At 39.6% G+C, this 18,978-nt stretch overlaps 1 protein-coding gene across 4 annotated transcripts in view; it reads right to left on the bottom strand.

The window, feature by feature from the left end:
- Positions 1-18,978, bottom strand: part of LOC150097844 (nonsense-mediated mRNA decay factor SMG9-like) — a 286,780-nt gene that overhangs the window by 140,473 nt on the left and 127,329 nt on the right. For all 4 annotated transcript variants that reach the window (XM_090406489.1, XM_090406490.1, XM_090406491.1 and 1 more), the window contains one exon: positions 2,267-2,352. In XM_090406489.1, coding sequence (XP_090262615.1) covers positions 2,267-2,352 — 86 coding nt within the window. The remainder of the gene's footprint in view (positions 1-2,266; positions 2,353-18,978) is intronic.

The raw sequence follows: 18,978 nt of genomic DNA, 5'->3' as shown, positions 1-18,978 counted from the left end.
AGCATAAGAGGATCTCAGAGCAGGTATGATAGTGGCTAGCTTTCTTTTTGCATCCTGGTATGTTATGTTTTGCTCTGTTTTCATTCTTTGCATTTCTTTTTCATCTTTCAATTTCTGACATGCATGAGAGTAAGCTGGATGATCTCCCTGACAGTTGACACATTTAGCTTTTTTTGCACAGCAAGATTTGTTATCATGCTCTTTACTACCACATTGAGCACAGGTTGTAAGAAACCACGACAGACAGTTTGGACATGTCCATATCTCTGACATTTAAAGCATCTCAGTGGGTTAGGGATGTACATTTTAACAGGATACTGAGATACCTGCTTTTACATATGTTGGAGGCTTAGGTGTATCAAAAGTAAGGATGATGTTCTTGGTTGGAATTAGGCGACCATCCCTACATATCACGATGCACCTCACACCTGTCACTATTTGATCTTTAAGTTCTGAACATATTTCCTCATCAGGAACATCAAGGAGATCCCATTCTGATATCACTCCTCTATAGGAGTGAAGTGTTTTTTGAGGTGTTACTATAATTTCTATTCCACCCATTGTTGTTGCTCTCAGTAGTTTCTCGGAATGTTGTTGATACAATGTTTCCACAAGGACATCACCAGAACGCCATTTCTTAATAGTTTTGGGAGGTCCTGCCAGTCCTTCTAAACCTTTTTTGAATAAAGAAGGGTGACATGTTCCCTATTGGTTTTTCACCTGTAGCATGAATGATTAAAGATGTTGGTACATTTAGGTTAGCATCATATATCTTTTGTTTCTTACTTCTGTTTCCATATGCTGTATCTACGATATCAGTACTTGGTTGGGACTTTGTTAGGGCCCCTGAAACATCTGAGGATGAAAGATTCATGCTCAAGAAGTTTTTGGTTCGGTGCCAGAGCTACCCTCCTACCATGGAGCCACACATGGACACCCACTGCCTGCGCTCAGGAGTGGAACGCTAGGGCTACCCTGGATGCTATACCAGCACTACAGCAAGCCTAGGATCCCGACCCCGGACCATGGGGTGAGAGACTTATTGCAACACTGTTGACCCTTGCAGGCAATCCCACTAGCCGAATGATCCTGGCTGGGCCATCCAGGACTGCCCATCTTGCTGAAGCAGGGGTCAAAGTGGTGCAAGACTACCAGGATCCCCCTTTCTGGATGTCCACGGATCGCATCACGTGGCAAACACAGCAGCAGGGTGTTGGATCCCAGTGATAGTGGTCTGGAAAAAAGGATAGTGAAAAAGACTCAGGAGAAGTAGAGTGAAGAGTATAGGAAGAAAAGCAAAGAAAAAGAGGAAGAATGAAAAAGACCAGTATCATCACTGGGAGGGTCCCCTCCACCACAAACAGGTACCCCCACATGGAGGGATCAAGAGGGGGAAGAACCAGAAGTCATTCCTGGAAGTTGTGTAAGATTGCGGTGAAGAGGGATGTGAGGAGTAGATTTTTTATATGGAGAATTATCAGTGAATGGAATGCATTACCAAAATGTGTTGTTAATGCAAGTAGTTTAAGATTCGATATAATAAATATGTTGTCAGTTGAATGAACCTCTCACGATGAGTCTGGGATGTGCCCACTCCAATGAGGGTGTAATAATAATAATTTATTTATTTATTTCATATGGGGATCCCATCTTCTCCCATCCCTTAGGATAGGTTGAGCCCTCCTAATTAAGGATTAATATGTATTTTATGACTATAGATCTGTGTTCATAGGGCTGGTTTGCCTGTTCTGAGGGATGAAAAACCCGAGTTTCTGGGTGAAAAATCCTCTACCTCCACATGAGACCAGCCAACTCACCTTTAGTCGAAAGAGACATATAAAGGTTGCTCATGTCATGGATGGGAATCAAACCCAGGTCTTTCCGACCAAAGGGCTTCGTTTATACTGAATGAGCTATGGAGGCTCTATAATAATAATAATATTAATAATAATTATTATTATTTATAGATGACAAGTGACACAGCTGAGACATTTTCTATCAAAGTGCAGGAAGATCTAATGTATGAATGCTGTTTAGTTCAAACAAGCGCATTAATTGTTTTGTAGAAAAAAACAACTAATTAATTGATATATGCTTACTAATAAACTCTTTGCTAGAAAAATTGTTTTAACTACTCTAACTATCGTGTGTTTTTCCTGTCAATTAAAACATGGATGTAAAGTGTATCATTGAAATTGAAAGAATGTTGATACTTTGATGCAATATCTGCAGAAATCACTTTTAATTTCTTGCCAATTTATCTTACCTGAGGAGATTAAAATCAGTAATCGAGTCTTGAACTATGATTATGGTGTGACAAACTGCCATTAAGTATGTTGCAAGCTGTAAGGACTACAGAAAATATGTCAGATTACTATAATCTAGTAAAAATAGAATCTGGTAAAATCTGAGTACTAAAGTCATTCATTTTAAAATGATATGGATTATATTTTAAACAGAAACACAAAATTTTTGGATGATGCAAAGCCATGTGAAAAAGCAAGCTTCTGATCAAATTTTATTATTGTTGCATGGGCACCTCCATAGAGTCCTAAGACTCATCGTGGAAATCCAAAATATCACCACAATCATACTTCTTGAAACCATTAACAGATAAAGCATTTACAACTGTCTCAGGCAACCGATTCATTCATTCACCAATCTCTCCAAGCAAAAAATCAAGCCTCAGTATCCCTTGCTAACCACACTTTTATCCAACTTCCATGGATGACCTCTTGTTCTGTTCCCTCTAGCCAAGTGCTGAAACATTTCTGCCGAGTGGTTAGCATATCCATTCTGCAGCAAAAGTCTGCGTGTTCGAATCCCACCTTGGGCATGGATGTTTGTGATTGTCTGTAAAAATACTAATAGTGGTGGTGGGCAGTTGATGGCACTGGTGTAAATGATGATGGTATTTGGTGGACTTAAGTTGTGGAGATGGAGAGTTGTAGAGTAGATGCCCTCCCTCGATGAGTTTTTGGACTCCTTGGAGGTGTCACATAATAATAAAAATAATACCAAAAGCCTTTAAGTAACTTAAATGTTTCTATCATATTTCCCCTTTTTGCCTATTAACCAACTTTTACATTTCACAAATCCACAATCTATCCTCATAGGGAGCATTTCACAGACCACTCACCATCTTGGTCACTTGCCTCTGGATCTTCTCAACCACTTTCTTATACCCAAGAAACTCAGGTGACCAGTCCTGACCACAGTAATCCAGATTTGGTCATATTAAAGCTTTATAAAGAGGAATGATAACTCCCTTATCTCTGCTTGTTAGTGTGTTATTCAATAACCAAGTAATCCTGTGAAACTACGCTGGCTACATCAGCAATATGCCCTTTAAACTTTAACTCTCTATTTACTACTATCTCTAAATCCCTGAATTCTTTAGTTTCTTGGAGTACAGCTCTCTCAATGTGGTACACAACTTGTAATTTTGTATCCCACAAACATAACTTTACATTTTTCCATATTAATTGACACCCATTACTGTTTTTCCCTATTGTTAGCCTATTCAAATCATCCTGCAAGCTTTCTACATCACCTTGATTAACTATTACTATACCCAACTTTGCATCATCAGCAAACAACTGAATATCTCCCATTAAATTATTTCCTATATCACTTATTATTATTATTATTACCCCAAGACCTTATGGAGTCACAGACTCATCTAGGAGGTCCCTTTATCACACACACACAGCTCATCATACCATGTCTTAAACACACTCAAACTCCTTGCAGACACCACGTTCTCAGGCAAGGCATTCCAATCATTCACAACTCTGTATGAAAAAAACCTGCCTCTCACTCCCCTACTCACACCCTCTTTATACAGTTTCCAGGGATGACCTCTGGTTCTCCCCTGATATCCCACTATTCTGTGTAGAACTTCTCCGCCATTGATCTTATACCCCTTACCGACTTGTAGGTCTCTATCATATCTCCCCTCTTACTCCTCTCCACCAGACTCTGCAAATTACATCTTCTCAATCTTTCCTCATACTCAACATTCCAGAGGTCAGAAACTACCTTAGTCTGTCACCTTTGGACCCTTTCCAACATCTCTTCATCCTTCTGAAAACCCGGTGACCAAATCTGGGCACAATAGTCCATGTGTGGCCTAATCAAAGCCTTATACAACGGAACAAGAATCTCCCTACTTCTACACGTCAGTGTCCTCCGCATCATTCCCAGAAGTCTTTGTGTTGTCTTCACAATTTTGGCAATGTGTCCCCTAAATTTTAGATCCTTATCCACTATCACCCCCAGGTCTCTTATTTCCTCCTTCCAACAATATATTTTCACCAAGCATAAATTCTGCGTTCCATCTTTGTTTTCCAAATTTTAAAACCTCACATTTTGCAACATTGAACTCACATCCCCATTTCCATGCCCAATCACTCAATTTATTCAAGTCTTCTTGCAAGGCCACAACATTTTCGCTACTCTTTATGGTTCGTCCCAACTTTGCATCATCTGCAAACAACTGAATATCTCCATCCAAATCTTCGCCAATATCATTAATATACAAGTTAAACAGTAATGGCCCTAAAACAGACCCCTGAGCCACTCCACTAGTAACTTTCCTTTTCCTGGATATTGCACCTCCATACACAACTTGATGATACCTATCAGATAGCCAGTCTCCAATCCAGTGCACTAATCTAATATCCAACCCCATCTGCTCTAGTTTGACTGTCAACTTATCATGAGGTACTCTATCAAAAGCCTTTGCGAAATCCAAGTATATTACTGCGTATCTTTCTCCTCTGTCCAAGATAATACCATTGTTGTCAACCCAACTCTGGATTCTAGTTCTCAATAGCTTCTCCAACAACTTAACCTGACACACAGATAGGCATATAGTTTGATGTTGAGTTCGATCACCTCCTTTATGAAGAGGCACAATCTTGCCCTCCTTCCACTCCTTAGGAACTTGACCAAGTGCAAGGCTCGTATTAAAAAAATATGTCAAGGCAGGTGTCAAATCCTTATGTACAAATAAAACAGCAATCATCCAGCACAGAGCCATGTGGAACACCACTAGTCTGATCTCTTCTAGATTCTGTTACTCCATATACTACTGTTTGGTATCTGGGCAGCAACCATCCTTTTAATTCATATCACCAGTTTCATATCTATCGCCATTTGCTGCAATTTGGGTAATAGAGTTCCATTTGGTATTGAAATTCCTTTTACAAAATCCAACAGTACCATCCTGTAGCTATTCCCTTGTCCAACTCAACTTTTACCCTAATATAAAAAGATAACAGATTACTAAGGCATGACTTACCCTCCACAAAGCCATAATGAAGTGGTTATGAATGAGGAAGTGAGTGGCATTAGTATAGAGAATGAGAGAATGGGCATGCAAGATGGACAGGGAAATGGGGAGACTCAGGGTGGACAAGGGAACACAGAGTGAGAAAGGTGGATGCTCTAAGAGGATGTGAATGCATATGTAGACAGGAAAGGAATGGGATGACCTGGGATCAAGAGGAAATAGTTCAATTTGAAGAGGGTTCTAAAATGAAAAAGCAGAAAGGGAAATGGTTTTAATTGAGCATGGAAAAATCACATCAAATGAGTGGTATCAGTGGAACTGGCTATAGATCCAGAAATGAGCTGCTGTGTTTGTATACAAATGCTAGAAGTTTAAGAAACAAGGAAGATGAAATGGTTGCATTAATTGAGTCTGTTCACCTAAAAATTGTTGGAATAAGTGAGACATGGCTGGAGGAGGACAACTTCCTGACAGGAACTGAAATGGAAGGGTATGATGTGTTTCGTGAGGATAGAAAGGGTAAAAAGGGAGGAGGGAGTGCTATTGATGATAGAGAAAGAGTTATGTTCATACAAAGTAGAGATGTGAGAGGGAAATAGTGCAAGTTGTTTTGAGGCAGTATGGTGTGAGATAGAGGTGAATAGAATGAAATACTTAGTTGGATGTTATTATAGACCTGGTAATGTGGATGGTAGTGACTATGAAATGTATAAACAAATTAGCCAAGCAAATAAGAAAAGGGTGATCATTATGGGCGATTTTAATTATGGCAATATGGACTGGGATGATGAGATAGCAACTGGAAGTAAAGAAAATGAGTTTCTTGAGGGACAACTACCTCACACAGTATGTAACAGAAGTCACACGGGGATTGAGGGTCTTGGATTTGATCATCTCATTAGATGATGTAATTATGAATGAGGTGACCATGAAGTGATTACCTGGGTGGTTGCCAGCAGTGTGAGGACCTCTGTGAGAAAAGGGTATATGTGGAACTACAAGGGTGGTGATTATGAAGAACTCAGGACAGCTTGCAGGTATAGCATGGAATGAGGAGTTAGCTGAAAAATAGATCAATGCAGCTTGGGGGATATTCAAGAACTATCTAGTAGAAGCAATGCCTAAATGTTTTCCAAGGGTCAGAAGGTTAAATAAGGCATGTGTGAAATGGATGAATAAAGAGATTAAGCATGTGATACAGAGAAAAAGGGCATTATGGAGACAGCATAAGAGAAGTGGTAATAACCAATTCCATGAGGACTACAAAGACCAGGCAAGATGGGTGACTTGGTTGGTAAGGGTAGCAAAAGTGAGGTATGGGAAGCAGTTAGCTCATGAAGCCAAAAAGAATCCTAGAGAGGTCTTTCGATATGTAGCCAGCAAAAAAAAAGAATGATTATGGAATATAATAAATTTAGTTTAATTCTTTATCCATGTGTAAGCAAACAAAGTTTTTGCACCTGAAGTCAGGAATGAGGCAACTCGTGGTAAAGATGGACCAAGCTCTCATCACTCCTTGTCTTGGTATCTTCCATAATGCAAAGCACATCTCCTCACAGACATATATAATGCCATGCATTAAGGGAAGGACCACTACCCAGACTGGTTTCGACCTTTACTGAATGTTCAAGTACAGGTCAAACTCCAAAAACTCAACAGTAAACAGGCTCACCCTGCCACTGAGAAGAACTCTCAGCGTTGGCTCTACCCCATGGCAGGCTCACTCCACCACCAAGCAGAGCTACTCATTTGCTCATATGTCATATGAGGGGTGACAGCAACAGCCAAGCCTCAGTTGAAACTTCATGGGCTACAGCATTGCCATTCTAACTGGTTTTGACCTTTATTGAGGTCTCATCAGTGGGAGCCAAACCAAGAGGTGGTGATACTAAGGTGGAAGCAATGGAGAAGTCATATTTACCTATATGAGCTGCCAAAAAGTGTCTCACCTTATTATTAAATTACTCTGGATTTAGAGAAAGATGCTGCAGTTCCCCCCACACACACTTGGTTAGACTATAATAAATTTAGTCTAACCAAATGGGGTCACTTGGTTAGACTAAATTTAGTTTAATTAGTTTAATTTAGTTTAGTTTAGACTAAATTTAGTTTAATTCTTTAAACTAAATTTATTTTGCTTTGTATGCTAACCAAGTGTAAGCAAACAACGTTTGCACCTGAAGTATCTTCAGGACTGAGGCAACTCTGGTAAAGGTGGACCTAGCTCTCATCACTCCTTGTCTTACAAGTTGCCTCAGTCCTGAAGATACTTCAGATGCAAACTTTGTTTGCTTACACTTGGATAAAGAATTAAACTAAAGTTATTGTAGTCTACCCAAATGGGAGGGGGGGGGGAACCTTCCAAAATGATTATAGAAGGATGACAATATTGAAGAAAATGGTATAAGGACAGCTGTTGTGGAAGATATAGTGGAGATACTTAATGAGCAGTTCATAAAGGTCTTTGATTCTTGTCAATGTAACTTCATGGAGAGATTGAGAGCAGTTGATGATGGGGAGGAGAGACTGACTGCAAGTGAGCAGAGGTGTGTGGGGAGTTGAGCAAACTAGATGTTAATAAGGCTGTTGGACTTGATAATATTACCACGTATTCTGAAGGAATGTGCCAGGGAGCTGACATCTGCCTTGACATATTTTTAATATGAGTCTTGCACTGGGTCAAGTTCTTAACGAGTGGAAGAAGGGAAAGATTGTGCCGCTTCATAAGGGAGGTGATAGAACTCGAGCATCAAATTATAGGTCTATCTGTCTGTCAAGTGTTGTGTGGTTAAGTTGTTGGAGAAGTTTGTGAGAACTAGGATCCAGAATTGGGTTGACAACAATGGTATTATCTTTGATGGACAACATGGATTTGCTAACGGTAGGTCATGTTTTAGCAATCTACTTACTTCTTACAATAAGGTGACTGCTTCGTTGGACAGAGGAGAGGGATACACAGTAATATACTTAGATTTTGCAAAGGCTTTTTGATAGATTACCGCATGATAAGTTGATTTTTGATAGATTACTGCATGATAAGTTGATAGTCAAACTGGAGTGGATGGAGTTGGATATTATGTAAGATATTAAGCATTGGATCGTAGACTGGCTATCTGATATATCAGCGAGTTGTGTATGGCGGAGCAATATCCCAGAAAAGGAGAGTCATTAGTGGTGTACCTCAGGGGTCTGTTTTAGGGCTATTACTGTTTATCTTGTAGGTTAATGATATCGGCGAAGATTTGGATGGAGATATTCACTTGTTTGCATATGATGCAAAGTTGGACGAACTATGAAGAGTTGAGAAGATGTGTTGTTGCCTTACAAGAAGAAGAAGACTTGAATAAATTGAGTGACTGAGCATGGGAATGGGAATGCAAGTTGAATTTTGCAAAATATAAGGTTTTAAAATTTGGAAAACAAAGATGGGATGCAAAATTTATGCTTGGTGGGGATATATTGTTGGAGGTGGAGGAAATAAGAGCTCTTGGATTGATGGTGGATAAGGATCTGAAGTTTAGGGGACACATTGCCAAAATTGTGAAGACAACACAAAGACTTCTGGGAATGATGCAAAGTACACTGACTTGTAGAAGTAGGGAGATTCTTGTTCCATTATATAAGGCTTTTGAAAACCAGGTGCCCAGATTTGGTCACCTGGTTTTCAAAAGGATGAAGAGATGTTGGAAAGGGTCCAGAGGGAACTGACTAAGGTAGTTTCTGACCTCTGGAATGTCGAATATGAGGAAAGATTGAGAAGATGCAATTTACAGAGTGTAGTGGAAAGGAGAAAGAGGGGAGATATGATAGAGACCTACAAGTTAGTAAGGAATTGTTATAGGATCAATGTTGGCGAGGTGCTACAGAGAACAGTGGGAGATCAGGAGAGAACCAGAGGTCATCCGTGGAAACTGTATAAAGAGGGTGTGAGTAGGGTAGTGAGAAGCAGGTTTTTTTTCATGCAGAGTTGTGAATGAGTGGAATACCTGAGAGTGTGGTGTCTGCAGAGAATTTGAGTGTGTTTAAGGCACACTATAATGAGCTGCATGTATGATAAAAGGATCCCCATACCTTTATTGCCAATCCTGAAATCCTGAATACTGATTGGTGTATAATTTGCTACCACAAACATATATCCTTCCTCCTTTATATGCAAGGGAATTATTTTGCCCTTCTTCCACTCCTTAGGGACTTTTCCAGAGCTGACACTCACCAACTTTATTATTACTATTATCATCTCAAGATCCCCATGGAGTGAAAGACTCATTGCAAGAGGTCACGTTGTCATATACACAGCTCATCATACTGTGCCTTAAATACATTGAAATTCCTTGCAGACATCACGCTCTCAGACAATGCATTCCAATCATTCACAACACTCCTTGCAAGAAAACCTGCCTATATATGATATGATATGTGTCTCTATCATATTATCCCTCTGCCTCCTGTCCACTAGACTGCAATTTTCAACTTCTCAACCTTTCTTCATATTCAACATTCCAGAGACCATATGTTACCTTAGTCAATCGCTTCTGGAACCTTTCCAATATCGTCATCCTTTTGAAAACCAGGTGACCCAATCTGTGCACAGCAGTATATATGTGACCTAATTAAGACCTTATACTTTACCTTTACAAGTCAGTGACCTCTGCATCATTGTCAGATTTTTTTTTTTTTTTGAATGTTGCTCCTGCCCACAAAAAAAGGATATTTGTAAATCTATAGTACATTTTTTGTACTGTGGGCAGGTTAGGAATTTTTTTTTTTTAATAATTTTTTTTTCAAATTTGTTTTAATTGTACATAGTCTGGAAATCCTGCTCTGGAGATCAAACATGAAACTTTTTCAAGCCACTTCAGGACTCCAATAAGTGGGGTGGTGGTGGTCTCACACTGGACGATGAAATTTATCTCCCACCTGTTACTTCCCTCTCACTCTTCTTTTTTAGCTTCTTCCAACAACTCTTTCACATCCTCTCTCATACATTACTTATTACCTCTAAAGTCATTGGTTCCAGCTAAAACAATCAATTCTTTCACCTTCTGTTTCTGAATTCTGACAGCATTACTAATATTATTAATTTCGCAATAGGCAAACAAGATATTACAGTGTTTTCAGGGAAGGGAGAACTCCCTTCGTCATAGAATCGCCATAAATAATTATTTGCTTACACTTATTCTCTCAATTATTCTTACAATTTTCTTTTTGTCTTTGAACCTCTTGTTCATTTTCTGTTTTCATTTTGACTGATATCTTGCTGTTTCTGCAGCCTTTTGATCTTGTGCTGTGTTCTCTTAAGGATTACATACAAGCATGCAACTCTTTAATTAGGTCTTCTACTTTCTCCTGAACTTCTGCCACCACAATTTCAGTCTTGTATCGATGCTCTTTACTTTCCTATCATATAATCTGTTCTCTCTGCATTCACTTTCAAACATTTATTACACACTCTCTCACCAGTTTTGCTCTCCTTTCACAAACCTTTCAACCTTCATGATGGATACATCTCACAAATTTTACACTGACAAAATCATGCAACTTTAGCTTGCCCATGAAAGACATCTTGACCACTGTTGTTCTTCTATGAATAGGTGCCATGCTAACAATATATCTGATGTTTTAGTTATGTCTAAATTACTCAGACTATCTCAAACACTTATAAAAGAATAAATGCAATAAATTAGCTGAATATTATTAGCAAAAATTTGAAAAAAAATTACCTATCTTTCTGCAGCATTACAAAATGACAATGTTCACCAAATATCCTCGAACACAAAACTATTTTATTTTATTCAATTTTATAAAATATTTTTATACAAAATTTATATTTTATAATATAAATAATTAATAAATAATATAAAATAATATAAAATAATATAATATAATATAAATAATTAATAAATAATATAATATAATATAAATAATTAATAAATAATATAAAATAATATAATATATTTTTATAATATAACTTTTATAATATTTTTATAATATATTTTTATGCAGATGATCAAGTACTAATTTCAAATTCAGAATATAAACTCCAAATTGCAACTAACCATCTAAATGAAATAGCAAAAAAATTTAAAATGAAAATCTCTGATGCAAAAACAAAAGCTATGGCAATGTGTGGAAACACTATTCAGAAATCAAAATTATGCTTAAGAATAAAATAACAGAACAAGTTACAGAATTCAAATAATTGGGAAATATAATCGCGCAATACAATACTGATTCATAATTGGAAGCAGGACTACAAATTTACAATAGAATGAATGGTATAATTAAAAGAAATTTTGGAAAACAAATGACTAAAGAAACTCAAATTCATCTCTCAAATTTGGAAGTGAAACTTGGATTCTAAAACAAAGTAACAAGACTAGATGCAGCACAGATGAAGTTTCTAAGCCCTCTCCAGGGACTCACTAGGTTAGATAAAAAGAAAAACACAGAAATAAGAGAATGATTAGATGCAAAAAACATCATACAAGAAATAGAAGAATATCAGCAAAATTTGTTACAGCACACAGAAAGGATGAATAACAATAGTTTCCCCAAATTAGCATATAAATATCAACCTACAGGAAGAAGAGACCGTGAACGTCCAAGATTAAAGTGGAAAGATCTACTTCATCTGCAGAGCAGGAACAGGATATAAAAAGCCTATACCTGAATTACTCACACGACAAAACAATTAAAAACAACAGGCTATCACAGCAACATTATTATTATTATTATTCAGGCCTCCATGGAGTCAAAAGACTCTTCGCGGGAGGTCCTTCCTAGGAAACACAACGTCTATCAAGACTCATCAAGGGGAGGTCCCTTGTAAGAAACACATAGTCTATCATACCACTCCTTAAACCCATTGACTGTTCTCCGTCTCACCACTCCATCAGGCAATGCATTCCATGGTTCAACCACCCTCCATGCAAAGAAACCACTCCTCACCCTCTTGCTCATGGTTTCCTTTCATGACTTCCAGGGATGGCTTCTTGTCATCACCACTGTTCAACCAAGTGAAAGAACTCCCCTAAACTTCAGATATGTGGCCTACCACCCTCTGACTTGGCAAAGATGGACTGCTGAGGGAGCCTCTCTTGTGGCATTCTGACCAGGTGCCCGTACCAACGTAACTGTGATCTCTCAACACGGAGAAGCAGCAGTTTAGTATTGAGGGCTTCCCGAATTGCAGAGCCTCTGACTCTGTCAAGTCTTGTCAGCCCGGCAACCCCTCGAAGGAACCTCATTTCAGCCGCTTGGATTCGTGTCCACATTCTTTTGGTCATTACCCAACTCTCATGACCATAGGTGAGGATGGTGACATAGGCTGTATTGAAGACAGCCAGCTTTGCCTTCTGGCTTAACTCCCACTTCAATACTACCGAACGGCCAAGCTCCCGCAATATTGAGCTTGCCAAGCCAATTCGAGTATCTAGCTCTACATCCCATTTTCCATCATTCGTGAATATGGATCCAAGGTATTTAAACTTCTCCACCTGCCTCATTGGGACTCCACTTACATGTAGAGTGCACTGGGATGGTTGTCTTGAGACCACAAATGTTTCAGTTTTGGCCACACTGATCTTCATTCCAGCATCTGCACAAACAGCTACAAACCTATCCAGGGTCCGCTGGAGGTCATCTGTGGAAGAGCTAAGCAGAATTAGGTCATCTGCAAAAAAGCAGACGTCCAATGCTACATCTTCCAATTCTGACACGCTCACTGCCTCGGCTGTGCCTATCAATTCAGTCCATAAATATTATGAAAAGGAGGGGTGACAGAACACACCCTTGGCGGAGGCCAACGGAGACTGCGAAAGGTTCAGACTTTGTGCTGTTTACCCTGACACAAAACTCTGGGCATTCATACAGGGACTTGATGGCAGCTAATAGTTGGCCATCCACTCCATACTCCTGTATTACTTGCCAAAGCTTATCCCGAGGAACCCGGTCATATGCCTTCTCCAAGTCCACAAAACATGTGTAGACATTCTTGGCATATTCCCAAGATTTCTCAAAGACTTGCCTTAAAGTGAAGATTTGGTCAGTTATGCTTTTTCCAGGACGAAAGCCACATTGTTCTTCCTGGAACTTTGACTCAACTATGCTCCTGCACCGTCTTTCCAAGCACTTAGCATACTTTCCCAGGCAGGTTGAGCAGAGAGATGCCATGATAGCTACTGCAATCCTTATGGTCTCCCTTCTTGAAGACTGGTGTTATTATGCTTGTCTGCCATTGCTTTGGTGCTCGCCCAGATATCCAAGCAGCCTGATACACTAACCTGTCTCCTTATATCTCTTCCATAGCCTCTTTTTCACATGCAGCACCTGTTTAATATTGTTTGTAATCCACTTTACACCAAATTGTGTCATATTCTTCACTTGTGTAATAGAGCTTACTATTGCAGCTAATAAATATTCCTTAACAATTTCCCAAGCACTAATGATATCCTGGCCTTCCAATTCCTCCCTCCTTGAAACTTCCACAAGTTGATGTCTAAGACTGTCGTAATCACCTGCCTTATAATTCCACATATATTCCTGTCTCTTTGATACTCCTGCATGTCCATTCATCTTCCAAGTCAAAACCACATGGTCACTCTCTCCAACTGGTGGTAGAGATGTCATCTCAGTTATTATCAATTCTTTTGATACTATGACCAAATCAAAAACTCTTGAACCTCTTGTTCCCTCTATTATTATTATTATTATTACACGACACCTCCAGGGAGTCCAAAGATTCATCGAAGGAGGGCACGTACTCTACAACTGTTTCCACTACTGATCCACCAACTGACCGCAACTACACCAATACCATCTACTGCCAACTACCACCACTACCACTAGTATTTCCACAGACAATCACAAATATCCATGCCCACGGTGGGATTCGAACCCGCAGCCTTTTGGCTGGAGAGCGGATATGCTGACCACTTGGCCAGCCAGGCTGGCCTAGTGGTCAGCATATTACATGTTGCCTAAGACATTTATCCCTCAAGAATTCTAGAAATTCCATTCCATTATTGCTACATGCATCTTCCCATCCCCAATTTATACATTGAGTCCCTGTAGTCAAAATCTCCCATAACAATCATTCTTTTTGCTTGCCAAGCTAAATTGTCTAAATAAACATCTCTTGTTCCCCACCCTCTGCACTCCTTGGTTTGTAGCAACACCCCACTAAATATCCTGTCTTGCCCACCTCTACCTTACACCATATGCTTTCAAAATCACTAGTGTCACTGCTTTCCAAAGGCTCCACTCTTAGAGGACATAAGTCATCACTTATCATAAGCAGTACTCCACCACCATGCTTTCTCTTCCTATCCTGCCAAAAAATGCTGTACCCTGCTACTTCTATTCCTGTTATTATATCCTCTTCTGTCAACTACGTCTCAGTGATTTCAATAATCTTTGGCCAGGCTGATGCTATCAATGGCACTAATTCCTCTCCTTTATTCCAGATACTCCTGGCATTAGTATAATCATAAAAATGCCAATATTTCTATACTTAGCATTATCCCCTCTAGACTCCACTGGGCTCGGCGTTACGTGATGTCATTCCCCTTCTCCTAAGTACCCATTCCCACAAGAGGCCATGGCATTCTAGTTTCCCTGCATTGACACACTGACTCGTTCAGAACAGCAATCACTCCAGATGCCTACGTCCTTCCTCATTCAAATTCAAGTAGTCTCTCACATACAATTCCTCTCTCTCCTCAAACGCCCTCCAAGCATCCACATATTCCAATCCTCTCTTCTTACACATTTAGCTATTATGTTATTGAATATTACTGCTCTTCTGCTCAGCTCATCACTATCATACCTAGGCAACATGCACACTATCTTTCCTCTTTGCGACTTCTTTCGTACAACCTCAAGCAAGAATCTGATACACTATCTTTCCTGTCTGCAACTTCTTTCGTACAACTTGAAGCAAGAATCTTATATCTCTCGCTGCCCAATTTACATTGCCTCTCGAGTCATTTGTTCCTACCATCACAATCATTTCATCCACCCTTTAACTCCCTCCTCTTTATTGCCATAGTCATTTTTTCTATCGTTCCTCCAGGCAAACACTTTTCACGCATCCTATCTTGCACACCACGGATCATTGAGTCCCCATACATTACACCTCTTACCACCCTGTTCCTCGACTGCTCACATGCATCCCTCACTCTCTCTCTCCTCTAACACTTTCTCTCTGTGTTCCCTTACTTACCTGCCTTCCTGACAACACTCTATCCCTGGTTCCAGTGCTCCCTTGCATTCTTCTCATTCCCTCTCTCCTACTGTTTCCATTCTCTCCTCTTCTATCATTCCCATAACTCTCTGTCATTCCCTCTCTTCTTGTTCCTATTCTCTCCTCTTTTATCATTCCCATAACTCTCTCTCTCTCTCACTCCTACTCTGATTTGCCTTTCATTCGTATCTTCCATTCGCCTAATCTCATCTTTCACACTTCTCATCTCATTCCCTAGATATTCCTCCTGCTCTTTCAGCTCATCTATCTCTCTCTGCAAGTCAATCCCACTTAGTTGCCATTCATCCTCCCAATTGAGACCATCTCCGAAAACTTCACAATCATTCAACCTTTCCATACTCTCCACTCTCATTATTTTATTCATATTTCTCTTGCTATTCTCGCCCTCTATCATACCATTCATCTCTCTACGTGGAGAATATCCCACCTCTGACTCAACGAGGTCAGTTATAGTCATCTCTAACTCCCCAAGTTCCTCCCATTGCCTGCATTTTGTGCATATACGTATTTCCCCTTCTCTCACCTGCGACATATACAACCGCCGGGACGCATACATTCCACAAGTCCCGCACTATGAAATCCCGTATTATATTATGCAAAATGGAGTCTTTAATGGGGAAGGACTTGGTGATACGCCATTTGCAATTTTAGCTGCCGCTGCCACCAATCTTCTGAGTTTTATTTGCAACTTTTGCTATGTGACCTTTGAACTTCAAATTCCTATCCAAAATATGCCAAAACCTCATGCCTCCTCAGTCTTTTGTAGCATAACCCTGCTAATATAATATGCTACTGGAACTCTAATCATGCCAAAGTGCATAACCTTACACTAACTAACATTAAACTGATAGCCATTTTCGTTTGCCAAAATTTCCAGCCTATTGAAATCATTTTGTAAGTGCTGAATATCAGTAGCATTCCTGATTGCTCTGCCCATCTTCGCATTATTAGCAAACAATTGCACATCCTGCCTGATGTCATTAATGTACAGATTGAACAATAATGGCCCCTGAGGTACTCCACTAGTCACCTTAAACTGGCAGATTCACACCCACTGTATACCACTTTTCAATATCTGTCTGTCAAAACCATCCCTTGATCCAAGTCAAGAGTTTATATTTCAATCTCATATTCTCCAGTTTATGCAACAGCCTTTCATGTAGTATCCTATCAAATGCCTTAGAAAAATCCAACATTATCATAGTGTATCCATTCCCATTATCCAACTCAGCTGTAACACTGTTATAAAATATGAGAAAATTGCTAAAACATGACCTTCCTTTAGTAAACACATGGTGTTCCCTGCAGAGTATAGAATGCTTGTCTACCCATTTCTGTATACGAGTTCTTACCAACTTCTCTAAAATCTTCACTACTCAGCCAGAGATACTGATAGGTCGGTAGTTAGACACACACCAGGTTTTGCGCCACCCTTGTACAATGGAACTATCATACATTTCTTCCATTCCTATGGTATCATTCCTGAGCTGAAACTCAAGTTATACATATATGTCAAAGGCCTAGTCAATTCAGCTGATGATTCCTTTAGCAAATGAGCTGATATTCCATCTGTCCCTGTAGACAAATTCTTATCAAGTTTATGCAACAGCTCTTCAACCTCATTTTCATGCACCTTTAATTCTTCATCCAATGTAAGAGTAGCACTATGCACCATGTTACATACATCTGGGTTGATATATCTTAGAAAAGTGAGCACTCATTAACTGATCAATCCCATTAGCTTCTGACACTTGAGTACCATCTGCATTCAACGAAGTTATTCTTTCGTGTTCATTCTTTCTTTTGCTTACAGCATAACGATAAAATTCTTTTGGATTGCCTTTAGCTTGCATGGACAATTTCTTTTCATACTCCGATTTGCTTTCCGCACAATACTTGTTATTTTCTGCCCCAAGCTTTACATATTTCATAACTCATTTCTCTCTTATTCTCACAATATTCTTTCTGCGTCATCTTCTTCTTGTGGATCTCTTGCTTAATAAGGTTGCACATCCATTTCAGTGCCAATCTATTTATTCTATTTATCAATTTATTTATAGAGAGGGAATGAGAGAGAGTTATGGGAATGATAGAAGAGAAGAGAATGGAAACAATAGGAGAGAGGGAATGCCAGCAAGCACTGGAACCAAGAATAAAGTGATGTCAGGAAGGCAGGTAAATAGGGGAACATAGAGAGAAAGTGTTAGAGCAGAGAGAGTGAGGGATGCATGTAAGCAATCGAGGAACAGGGTGGTAAGAGGTGTAATGTATGGGGATTCAATGATCCTTGGTGTGCAAAATAGGTTGCAAGAGGAGTGTTTGCCTGGAGGAACGATAGAAAGTGTGGCTACGGCAATTAAGAGGGGTGAAAGGGTGGATGAGATGATTGCAATGGTAGAAACAAATGACTTCAGAGGTAATGTAAATTGGGCAGCGAGAGAAATGAAAATCTTGCTTCAGGTAGTATGAAAGAAGACTCAGAGGAAAGATTGTGCGTGTGTTGCCTAGGTATGATAGTGATGAGCTGAGCAGAAGAGCAGTAATATCGAATAACATAATAGCTAGAATGTGTCAGAAGGGAGGTTTGGAATATGTGGATGTGTGGATGTTTGGAGGGCGTTCAAAGACAGAAGGGAACTGTATGCAAGAGACTGCTTGTATTTGAATGAGGAAGGACGTAGGCATCTGGAGTGATTGCTGTTCTGAACGAGTCAGTGTGTCAATGCAGGGAAACTAGAATGCCAGGGTGGAGATGGTAGCAGGGGTGGCCTCTTGTGGGAAAATGGGCACTTGGGAGAAGGGGGATGACATCAGGTAATGCTGAGACCAGTGGAGTCTAGAGGGGATAATGCTAAGTATAGAAACATTGGCATTTTTAAGATTATACTAATGCCAGGAGTATCTGGAATAAAGGAGAGGAATCAGTGCCGTTGATAGCATCAGCCTGGCCAAAGATTATTGAAATCACTGACACGTAGTTGACAGAAGAGTATATAATAACAGGAATAGAAGTAGCAGGGTATATTATTTTTCAGCAGGATAGTAAGGGAAAGCGTGATGGTGGAGTACTGCTTATGATAAGTGACGACTTATGTCCTCTAAGAGTGGAGCCTTTGGAAGGCAGTGACACTAATGATTTTGAAAGTATGTGAGGTAGAGGTGGGCAAGACAGGATATTTAGTGGGGTGTTGCTACAAACCAAGGAGTACAGAGAGTGGTGAGCAGGAAATGTTTAAGCAGTTGAGCTTGGCGAGTGCAAGAAGAATGATTGTTATGCTAGATTTTAACTACAGCAGTATAAGCTGGAAAGAGGAAAATGCATGTTGTATAAGGGAATGGAATTTCTACAATTCTTTAGGGACAAATGTCTTAGGCCATATGTAACAGAGGGAACAAGAGGTTCAAGAGTTTTGGATTT

The sequence above is a fragment of the Typopeltis vanoorti genome, chromosome 16 (assembly GCF_054136105.1).
Source record: "Typopeltis vanoorti isolate ZY-2024b chromosome 16, IOZ_Tvanoo_1.0, whole genome shotgun sequence".
NCBI lineage: Eukaryota > Metazoa > Arthropoda > Arachnida > Uropygi > Thelyphonidae > Typopeltis > Typopeltis vanoorti.
Note: the sequence above shows the minus strand (reverse complement) of the source record. Positions and strands in the feature narration are given on the sequence as shown.